At 48.4% G+C, this 11164-nt stretch overlaps 1 protein-coding gene across 2 annotated transcripts in view; it reads left to right on the plus strand.

Moving 5' to 3' along the window:
- NRP2 (neuropilin 2) overlaps positions 1 to 10287 on the plus strand; it is an 88845-nt gene extending 78558 nt beyond the window's left edge. The window contains exons 16-17 of one of the 2 annotated variants that reach the window (XM_084209804.1): positions 6234 to 6302; positions 6937 to 10287. In XM_084209804.1, the coding sequence (XP_084065930.1) occupies positions 6234 to 6302; positions 6937 to 7241 (374 nt within the window). In that variant the 3' untranslated portion in view covers positions 7242 to 10287. The remainder of the gene's footprint in view (positions 1 to 6233; positions 6303 to 6936) is intronic. The other variant, XM_084209805.1, reaches the window with a different exon arrangement.
- Positions 10288 to 11164: the final 877 nt, after the last annotated feature.

The raw sequence follows: 11164 nt of genomic DNA on the forward strand, positions 1-11164 counted from the left end.
GAAGAAAAAAATTCTGTTAAGTAAACAGATGAAAAGGGAGAAATCGTTCAGGATTAATTATTCCGTACGTGCGCCACAGACAGATTGGCCGGAGAGTTGGGTGCTGCTCAGGCTGCAGCACATCCTAGGGAAGAAAGCAGCTAAAATTAGCATGCTTTGTTTAAGGAAATAAATACAGCTTAGTGTGACTTTAATGCAAACTCTTCTGCCAGTAACTTCAGGCATTTAAGTGTCTTCTTAAAAAAAAAAAGAGGAAAACTTTTTGGAGGAGCAGTGGGGGCTCTCTTTTTCCAGGAGCAGCATTGTGTCCTGTGTGTCACGGGGAGGCTCTGGGCGTGGTGGCTCCCTAGTGGTATGTGCTGTGATGGTCTCAGTCTTTTTATCTTATCTCTGCAGTTGGTGTTGTGCTGAAGGAGCAGAAGGGGGACCATGGGCGCTCTCTGTAAGCGCTGGGGCAAACCCAGTGCCTAGTGGGGATGTGAGAGAGGGAGCGCTGACCTGGCAAAGCGGAGGGCGCCGTGGGAAGGGCAGTGCTGTGCCTTGGCAATGTCAGCGTGCCTGGATGGCTGATCAGGCAGGAGCAGGCTGCAGAGCTCAGTCACCAGCTGAGGGACCGGCCACACAGTTGGGTCAGCCTCCTGCCAGGGCAGGCACCTGCAGGATGGCACTTGGCACAGGGTCCCCAGAGCTGCTTGCCCCCGGCTGTGGGGGTGAGGTTGGCTTTTCCTGGCCTCTGTTGCTACGTGCAAGGGAACAAGGTAGAAACCAGGCTGCATGGGGCTGTGTTTGGATTTTTGTCCCTCTAGAAACCCCGTGAAAACCTACTGATTTCAGCAGGGCCAGCCCTCACTTAGCCCGTGTCAGGGCGGCAGAGTGAGGCGTGCAGACAGCAGGCGAGGCCCCGAGGCGGGCTTGGACAGCCGCTTGGCTTTCCGCCACAGCTCCTCCATCAGTGGCTCTGGCGGCTCTGAGCAGAGACTGCAGGCGTGACTGCCAGTTTGAGGCATCGTGTCATTAGCCACTGCTCTGTAAAAACAAACAGCAACGACGGGGAGGGTGATAAACATAGCGGGATGCCACAGAGCTGCCAGCTTCTCCCCCAGCTCCGAGCCCTCGCGGAGCCAGCGCCGCCCTTCACCGGGGAGCAGCTCGGTTTGGGGTGGGTGAGCTCAGCACAGAGCACAGAACCTGTGTGTCAGCTCCTTCCCTGGGTTCTCCAGAGCTGAGAGAGAGGGAGAGTGTAATGCCACAGTCATGCTGTACACACACGTGCCCCCACCACTGTTTGCTTGCCCTGGTGCCGCTGCTGAGGGGAGGTGCAAAAGCAGGGCTGGAGAAGGGGTCAGGCTGCAACGGGGGATGTGTGGGCTCGTGGCCACCTCCACACCAAACACCCAGCCTGGCTCCATGTCTCCAAGTGCTTTTGGTGGAGGGGTCTTCAGCTGCCCAGCCATACATTCCCACCTTATCTCCATATGGAAAGCCCAAGGATTGCAAGAGATTATCCATGCCCCCCAGTTTGACGATGGCTTTGTGGTAGTCTGAGGTGTGCACAGGGCAGCCCCAGGGCAATCTGAGAATAAGGTCCAGCGGTTCCTGCACTGCAGAGGGAGGCCAAGCCAGGGAGTGGCAGCTTGTTTGCTTTCTTTAATGCTCAACTGTAGCCAAAGCACTGTTTTAATTTGAAATTTGGCAGGGATTTATCCCTTCTGTAAACTAAAGTAGTCGTGTGTTTCTGGAGGAGTGGGAAAGAGAGAAGTGAGGTGGATTTTCAGCTGGAAATAGAGCAATGGGGATTCAGAGGGAGTGTTTCTGCTTGTAGCCTGTGCTGCTGCTTTGAGAAGTGTCTCTCCATTTGCTGAGGGTGGGAGGTGTCCCCCCAGCCCCCGGGGCTCCCAGCCAGAGGAGCAGCCCTGCGCCGCCGCCGAGCAGAGCGGTGTCAAGGCGAGGCCACGGCGGCTGCTCCGCCGTGTCAAAACAAAATGATGTGTGTTGGAGTCACACTATTGCTGGGGAGAGAAAAGGACTGGGAATGAGCAAAGAGAGAAAAGCAAGCATGAGAGCAGAGCTGGGGCTCTGTCTCGTTGTGCCAAGACTGGAAAATGTCAATTTCTGACCCCTTTTTCCTAGCTTTGGCTGCATTTAATGTTTCAGACCCTCATGGGCACTTGTTTGGCAGCATAGCAGCGGCGTACCTCCTACGCTCCCTTCACTGGGCAGGATAGCACTGGCCAAGAGGGATGTTGTAGCAGCAGGAGAGAGGGGTGAGCATGTAGCTGGCTGCCCTCGAGTCCTTTCCACAGTGGGGAAACAACCATGTGCTGCTTATTTCCCCCAAACCAGCAATTTGTTTTTCTTCCTCCTACACACTCTGCTTTTTTTGTCCCAGCCGGCACAGCCACGGATATTACTGGGAATGAGAGACTGTAAGGAGCAGAGCTCACAAAGCACCCATCACCTGGTGCATGACTTTCAGCCCCAGAGCTTGTGGACCCCTGCAGAAAGTGGGGAGCAGGAGCACAGGGATGGTGGGAGCACATCCTGGGTGCTCTCCAGACCAGGCTATCCTGTGCCAGAGTGGCTCTAGGCGGGCAATAATAAGATCTGGAATTTACTGCAAGTTTGATATATGGTTTGGGAAAGGCACCTCCTGCTGAGAGGCTCATTCTGTTCAGCCAGAAAGACTCCAAGAGACACCACAGATAATCTGCAAATGCCTGTGTGTAGGGAGAGATGCCAGGTGATAGAGCTCTGCCCCAGGGTGATCGAGCTCCCCTCGGTGACCTGGCAGGAGGCAGCACCTGGTGCCTGGGCACAAACCAGACAAAGTCAGGCTGGAAAGAAACAGCAATTTTTTTCTTGACAGTTGTCCTTTGCCTTGGAAGAATGTGTCCAGGTTCCAGCAATCGGGGCTGGGTGTTCTCTCCAAAGCAATAGTTCTTGCCTTGGTGTGGAGGTCTCTGCCAGAGGTGGTGGTGCTGCTGGTAAGCCCGTGCAGGAGGCTGGCATTGAGCACCTGTGGTGGTGGGAAGTACGTGCCAGCCATGAGACATGCTGAGCTCAGCTTTGGAGAGGTGAGATGCCTTGGGCAGGTTTGGAGAGCTTTCCTGCAAGAGGCACGTGTATGTCTGTGGTGGGATACCAGAGAGCCTTGTCTGCTCTCCTGCCCCTCTCGTCCGCCCTGGCACAATCCCTCCCACCCCTGCTACTATTTTAAAACAGATGTACACTGAAACTCTTTAATCTCTGGAAATACTAATTCTCTCCTGCCGGCCCTCCATGTGAGTTCATACAAACATGGTATTAAATCAGCCCTTGTCTGATTAGAATTTTATCTTTCTTTTTCCAGGTCCCATAAATTAGCCTTTTAGCTGGCAGTGCTCTCAGATCCAACAGATAACAGCCTTCCTTGGCATCCGGCTCTTTCCAAAATCACTGCTAATATCATCTTTTGGCCAGGACTGGCTAGGTGCTCACAGCTATCATTTGGCACACGGACTTTAAAAATGGCCTTTCACTCAGGAGAAATCATTCCTCATATTTAATTACAGTTTCCCCCTAACTTTCTTGACTACCTTTCTCCAGAATATTTTTTCCCTTTTAAAATGCAAGATAAGTTGTGCCTGAAATTTGCACTTTAAGGAAGCAGCTTTCCACAACAGAGAGCAATGTATGTTTCTCCCATTCTGCCCACCAGCTTGCAGGGCTTTTCTGGAGACCACTTTTGAAGGGACTTGCCTTCTGTGGCCTGCTCCACTTGTCACTGTATTGCTGGGACTTGTCCCAAAGGAGCCTAACTGATGACAAACAGCAGGCTAGATTCTGTGGCAGGCTAGATTCTAAATCATCTCCACTAGGAACTGAACTGAGACCACCAGCTTCAATTCCCACAGACACCCACACAGCCTGAGCTGATTCAGTTAATGACTCGAGAAGCCCCAGTATGGAAAAAGAAATGTCGAATTACATTTTTCTAAAGCTTTCCAGGGGGTGTAGAGCCCTGCATGATAACATACAATCAAATAGCAATGAAATGGCATGTGGGGAACAGAAGAATGAGGGCCTGAGGAGGAAGGAAAATAGGCAAGTAGGAAGATATCATTTAAGCAGGACTTAGGAGTTGTATTAGCATGGGGAATTGAGCAAATCACTAGAAGAGTAAACAGATTCTAGGCTGGGCTTTTTGTATAAATGTTCTCTCTTTTCAAGTTTTCCCAGTGCTCCTTCCTTTCAGGCTGGAGGAACTGGTGTTCTTTTGAAAGTGTTGATTAACCAATACTTTTTTATTTCTGGCTTTTCCCTCAAGGCTACCCTGGGAAATTACAAAAGGATCAAATTGCTAGCTTGTTCTCACACAAAATTTAGAGCAGCTACAATATGGAATGTCAAATGACTTCCAAGAGCCTTTCTCCACACATGGACTCCTTGGGCAAACTGTCATCTAATTTCGACCTCTGCTCATACAGTTTTGAGCAACATACAGTTTCTGTAGGGTTGTGTGGGTGACACGGGTGGCAAATCTCAGCGCTTGTCTTCCAGTGGGTGACTAGCAGTTCAGATGTCTCCACGTGTGAAATGCTTTGCAAGTTATTTTTCCACATGTTTGGATCTAAATGTTTGCAAGAGGCCCTCAGGCAGTTCTCCCAGCCCTAAGATGTTGCCATCTGGGCCTGTCAGTTCGAGAACTGTTGAGGAATCATGTGAACTCGCCGCTAAAGTGAGGATTTGCAGAAGGCAGTGTGCACCTGTGTTTCTTCGACAAGGTACCAGCAGCCTTGAGTCAGCTTAACTGACTCACTCAGTGCAGAACTCATCGGCAGGAGGGGCAGGTGTTGGGCTGTGAGCCTTCCTCTTGCCAGGTTCACTTGCAAATTCAAAGAAATCCCTTCATTCTTTGGGTGCAGATACAATTCTGCCTGAGGAATGAGAAGGTGTAGTTAATTCCAGCAGAGGATCGCTGCCATCAGGGATCAGGTGGTGCTGGGGCAGCGTGGCTTTCAGCAGAGACCCACTCTGGAGGTGAACCTTGAAATGTCACTGGCATGGATTGCCTGACACAGTTGTCTGGGATAGCAAAAAAGTGTATTTGACAATTCAGGAGGCCTTTTCAAGTCCTAAATATCCATGCAAATATGCAGAAATATTCTTTTATAAGATTTTGAATAATTTCTTTGCATGTGGCTTTTTAGGTACAATTCACAATCTTTAGTTTTGGTTGTTTGTAAGTAACCTCTTTAAACTCTTCTTGCCATTTTGGCGCAAGGCATAAAGTAATCTTGGTTCCAATCACAACTACTTCCAAGGTGTTACTTCTATCGCTTTCTAGTCCCTGATTTTTTGCATTCCTGATCATTTCAAGACACCTTCTCAGCTGAGTACCCCAAGTTACAGTCAGCTTTGAAAACTCTTCACAGATTGAAATGAAAAGACATATTCTTTTGGAAAAGTGGAAAAGAGCCATGGTAACTGTACGCAGAGAAAATGATAGGAAGACTGCACAGGAAAATAACTTACCTCTGCCCAGATTATAATATGTGCATTTGGTTGCTAGTCCTTGGTCTGTGCTGAACAATAGAAAGAGATGTCACCACTAAAAGGAATTTGGATCAGGCAAATGTTAACATAAGGGCCTAGATATGGCCATTAGCCTCTCTCTCCATTTCAACCAGCTTTTGTATTAAAACATATAATGAAGATGCATAAATTCCTCAAATTATCGTGAATTTATCTGAAACTCAAAGAGGAAATGGGTCATTGAAGGTCTGTATCCAGTCAGACATACGGGAAAATATGAAAAGCAGAGTGTGTGCTAAATGGATCCAGCATTAGTGGCAAGTAATGACAGGCACTACGATCCTACTCAGAGGTGTAAGGGCATGTTAACAGCGAATTATGGCCATTATGGAGGCACCAATGACAATATTTTAGTGCTATTCAAGGTGTCTGATTTCTTTTCTTTTTGCTCACTCTCTTTTCTTCTTAAAAGCTGGTGATCTGGTGGTTATAAAATGTGACATAGTGTGAAGATCCTCTTCTCTAAAGTGTGCAAGAGTCTTCATTGACTTTGGCCAAGGGAAGAAGATAATGAGTTCCTCCTCCTTCCACAAGGAAGAGCCTTCTAGTAGTTTAACAATTACTTTCTTCTGGCTGATCTGACAGCCCAGTGACCAGTGACAATGATGCTGCCAGAAGGCCTCTTTTAACAAACAGTGCTTCCCATTTTGTTGTTCTAGTGAACTTCCCAAGAATGGAGGATGACTTCCCAAGCTCGGAGCAAGACTTTGAAGACAACGACGATCCAGGTTGGTACGCAAATGGACATGGACATTGTTCATATGCATGGGGACAATTCAGCTGTGGCAGCTTTTGCTTCAGTTATCAAAGGCTCAGATTACTCACAAATCTCAGCTTTAGTGGTGTTAGGAGCTAGAACACACTTGAGAATGTACATTGAAGTGATGGCTTAGCATTCAAAGGCATTGGTTTTCTTTTCCTGTTTTCCAACGGCCAGCAACCTTGCAAAGTCAATGTATTGTATTTGTGTTAGGACAAGTGAAACTGATCTTTTAAGCATTAATTGCTGCTTGCATGGCATTTTGACTTGTAAATGAAGAAAATTAAGTCTGAGACCTGTGACAGATTGATTCCTTAGTTTTGAACCTAGTGGCACTGGAAGGGCCAGAGTTTCAGTGGGTGTAGAATGCTTGCACACTATATCAATAGTCTGATGGCTAAAAGGGAATCAGGGTGCCTAACTTTCTTGGGAGTTTGGTGCTCCACATGATTTCTAGACCTGGGTTAGTGAATCCTGCTGAGATAGTCCCCTATATATACTTTAAGTCTTGTAAAGCCATCACAACTCCAAGTAAGAAATATAAAAAGGTGAGGGGGCAATAAAAAGTGATCCCTGGATAATAAGTGCCCGTTCCACTGCAGATTACTTTGGATCGGATAGGAACGACACACTGTTCTCTACTAACTCTCCAGGAACCCCGAAGCTGGACAAAGAGAAAAGCTGGCTGTACACCCTGGATCCCATCCTGGTGACCATCATAGCAATGAGCTCCCTGGGTGTCCTCCTTGGGGCCATCTGTGCCGGCCTGCTCCTCTACTGCACGTGCTCGTACGCCGGGCTGTCCTCGCGGAGCTCCACCACGCTGGAGAACTACAACTTCGAACTGTACGACGGCATCAAGCACAAGGTGAAGATGAACCACCAGAAGTGCTGCTCGGAGGCCTGATGGGTGCCTGGGGATCACCCTTGGCATCGTGCCCGGTGAGGTGGGCTGTCAGGGGGGTACTTTTTTGCTGTTTTTTATGGGAACTGAATGCCATAACAGGGAATGAGGGGAGCAGGAGTGAGGAGAGGCACTGCTCCTGCCACCAGGTCTTGCTGCTGGGTCACACTCCACCAGGAGCGAGTGGCTTTCCTGCAAACCAGACTGTGCCAAGCGAGGGGGGACTGAGCCCCTTGTTTGTTGGTTCATCTTCATTTTCTGCTTATGTGAGTGGCTGGGATGTGGTAAGGGAGCCTGGTTTACCTTTTGGATGTGAGAAACTAAGTGTTGATTGTTATTTCCCACCTCCTTTCTCTGGTAAGTTGCTGAGAAGGCTGAGGGATTTCTTTAGAAATAACACACAAACACACGGAGCCCCTGTCCATTTTATACTCCGTCCAGATATCATTGTAGGGATTTGTGCACTTCACACTAAGAACAGGAAGCTGCAGTTTGCAGTCCTGAAAATGGAAGCATGTTGTTACCTTCAACTTTCCTTCTCCTGGTAGCAGGGGAAAGGTGGGATACTGGCTTTACTGTCAACAGTAACAACAGCGCTTTCTGAAATCATTAAGAAAGAAAACAGAAGGGAAACCCTATGTGTAGAAGCACCTCTTTGAGAAAAGCTGAAGAGCCTTAAAGTGATTTGTGAATAAGAGCCATTTATTAAATCCATATCTTTGATTGCAACAGCGGAGGCCTTCATCAGGAAGGCCTTTATTTGAATATCCCACCCCTCTTGAGCCTGCCATTTTTCTTTTTGCTATAATGAGAAAATTGCAGCAAACGAAAGATAGAGCCTGTCGGGTTGCTGGTGCTTAGGCAATGGCTTTGGGAAGGGGGCTTCACTTGGGGTTTGACTTGAGGTACAGTGCTGAGCCCTGGAAGCACCAGGAAGGGAAAATGAACAGGGAAAGAGGCTGAAGCCATGCCCATAGCCCTGGGGAGCCTGGCCATGGTGCCCACTGGCACTCCCTCACCTTCCTGATGCTCCCCCTTGTCCCTGGAGCCGGGGGTGTGAGCTGGTGTCATCAGCACCGCTGGACCAAACAGCTGCCACCACATCCCCTTTGGAGCAAAGCTGTGCTGCTCCTGATCAGTAGCAAAACCCCCAAGTTCTATCTGTGAGCTGGTTTGTTTTTTTTTTTTTCTTTGAACAAGTGCCTTAGAAGTATTTTTCCTCCAGCTGATGATCAGTGCTGTAGCAAATAGCAAGTGAGGCCTTCATCCTTCCCCACAAAATGCTCTTCTTCACCACTCTCTGCTGGTTAGAGCCCAGCAGAAATCTGGTCCTTCTACTTGCAAATGGTCTGGCTACATTGTGTGGCAGCTGGTACCTCTCCACTTACCACTGTGCTGTGGGACAGGAGTATTATGAAAATAACTGAATGGAGAAAAAAGTTGAAATGCTGAACCCCAAAGCTATGCCTTCATTTCCAGTTCATTACAGGTGGATCACCTCTATCAGCTTGCACATACATAAATTAGAAACCTTTCTGTCACACTGGGTTTGCTGAGGCTCTTTGATAATACCTGGCACGTCCTGATTTTTACATTTTACCTGGCAAGTAGTTTGGGGTGGGGGTGGCATCATTTTCCTCACCAACTGCTCTTGACAAAGATGTGATGTGTTGTGAAGCTCAGTTTGCCCAGCCCCACAAACACATCGTGCAGGAGTCCAGGTGTTTGGGGACACAAGCAACATCTGGAGAGGAGATGAGCATGGACACATGAGCAGTGCCACAGCTGCTCCTTGGTACTGTGGGAGTAGGAACGTTTGTCTACTGTTTCATGAAGAGCTCCCTCAGACAATAAGATTTTAGGGAAAAAAAACCCTTCTGTGCTGTGAGAAAGGTGCCCATGTGCTGGGGGAGCAGATAGAGCAGCTGCGTCATCAGCACCTCCGCGGTTGGTGTACGCCCGCGGAGATGCGCGCACAAAAAGCCTTCATTTCTTTAATTCACACTGTGCGCCCGACAAAAACAGCAGTAAACGTGTCTCTGATTCTCCTTTCGAATCACCTTATTTCTTTTGGCGTTTTTCACAGACAAATTCCACAGGGGTGTTATTTTACTGTACAAAAGAAACAGAGGCGGTGAGGGGAAATGTACCAGACCATTTCAAAGCTGGATTGCTGCTGCTCAATGTTTTCATTCCCTTCAAATCACCAGAGAGGGGAAGGATGAATGGAAAAGGACCATACAGTAGAAAAGCCAACTTAGGCAAACAATAGGTGAAAATATATAATTAAAAAGGTGATGTTATGGTGTCTAGTAGGCGTACAGAGAGAAGAGTTCATATATAGATATATTCAGAAATAGTGTGTTTGCACACGCACGTGAATTCTCTGTATGTATCGTGTATGTGACTTATTCCGTGGGACTGACTCGTGTTCATGTATCTCTTGATCTGGGGCAGGGGGGTACTGCTGACCTTGGCACTAAGGTGGCACCGTGTGTCCCGCTGGCCCCTGGCAGCTGGGGCAGGGCCCACGTGCGAGCTCGCCAGGCGAGAGAAGGCCGATCATGCTGCACAGCCAATACCTCACTTACCTCTGCCGGGTGCTTTACTGTCCTATGGAAAACTGTGTTTGATTGTAACTTCAACAGGGAGGGGGGAAAGGCCATCGGTGCATTCAATTCATTGCATCCTCCTCTGCAAATAGATTCGGTTTGCTGATCGCAATTCCCTCTGTGAAATTCAGAAAAGAAAAAAAAATTGGCATTAATGCCTTTGCTTAAATGGGCTGTTGCCTCCGCACGCTTCCCATGGCAGGACACGTTGCTAATGGGCAGGCTGTAGTTCTGGGTGACTTCATTTTGTGGGAAGGTGCCGGAGGTGAGCATGGGAATTAAACCATTAAGAAATTATATGCAGAAATGGAAATTCTCCAAGGTTTGCAGTTCAAGGTATTTGACCATTTACTGGCTGAGCCAGGACTTACGGACTTAAAGAGCTTTTACTGTGATTCTTCGGTGTAACAAACAAACAAAACGAAACAAAAAATAAAACTGTGTTTATATGATTTGTATAAAAACCTTTTAAAATTACTATTTAATAAACATTATGGTAGAGATTATGTTTCAGTGGCTTTTTTGTTCATGAAAGAGCAGCAACAAGGAAACCGAACTGAAGAGAGCTGTGGGTAGCAGAAGCCCCAGCAAATGAGATGCAACTTGAGGCACGCAGGGCCATGCCCACTGCTCTCCTTTGCTGTGCACTGCCTGTCCCTTTGGATTACCCCAGGCTGCATGGCACACCAAGCTGATGTGGGGTTTTAACACAGATCCAGTGCACACACACAGCATCTTCTATCAGAGCTGGGGATGGCTGGAAGCTGCTCTGGCCCAAAAGCAGCATCTGAGAGCAAACCCCAGAGTGGATGCAGGTCCTTTCCTGTCACCCTGTGCCATGGACCAATGCTGACAGCGATCTCAGAGAGGATCACTCTCACCAGTGTAGTTTTAGGCTAAAAATCATTTAGAAAAATTATTTAGAACTAAAGTGCACTGGTGGGGCCCACCCTGTCACAGTTTGTCCACCTCAGGGTACAGGTGCTGGTATCCCAGCGTGTCCCTGCCCTGATTCTATGAACCTGGCAGTGACTGGGATGGGGTGCTGTTCTGCAGTTCAGCTTCAGCCCTGTTCTTTGTCTAAAAGACAGCGGGCACTCCTGGCAAACCCCAATGCCAAGCCTGGCTCCACACACTTGTCTTCCCCACCCTCCCTCTGCTCTGTCACACTGCCCTGGTGGCAGCCCAGCCCAGGGGAGTCTCATGTCTCACAGGGGCCCCTGTGAGAGGCAGGCAGCCAGGAGCCACTGCAGGGCTGCAGAAAAGAGAAGCTGTGGGGCTGAACCTACAGCTTGGAAACTCTTGTTTATTTAT

This window comes from Fringilla coelebs, assembly GCF_963513975.1.
Source record: "Fringilla coelebs genome assembly, chromosome: 7".
Classification (NCBI taxonomy): Eukaryota; Metazoa; Chordata; class Aves; order Passeriformes; family Fringillidae; genus Fringilla; species Fringilla coelebs.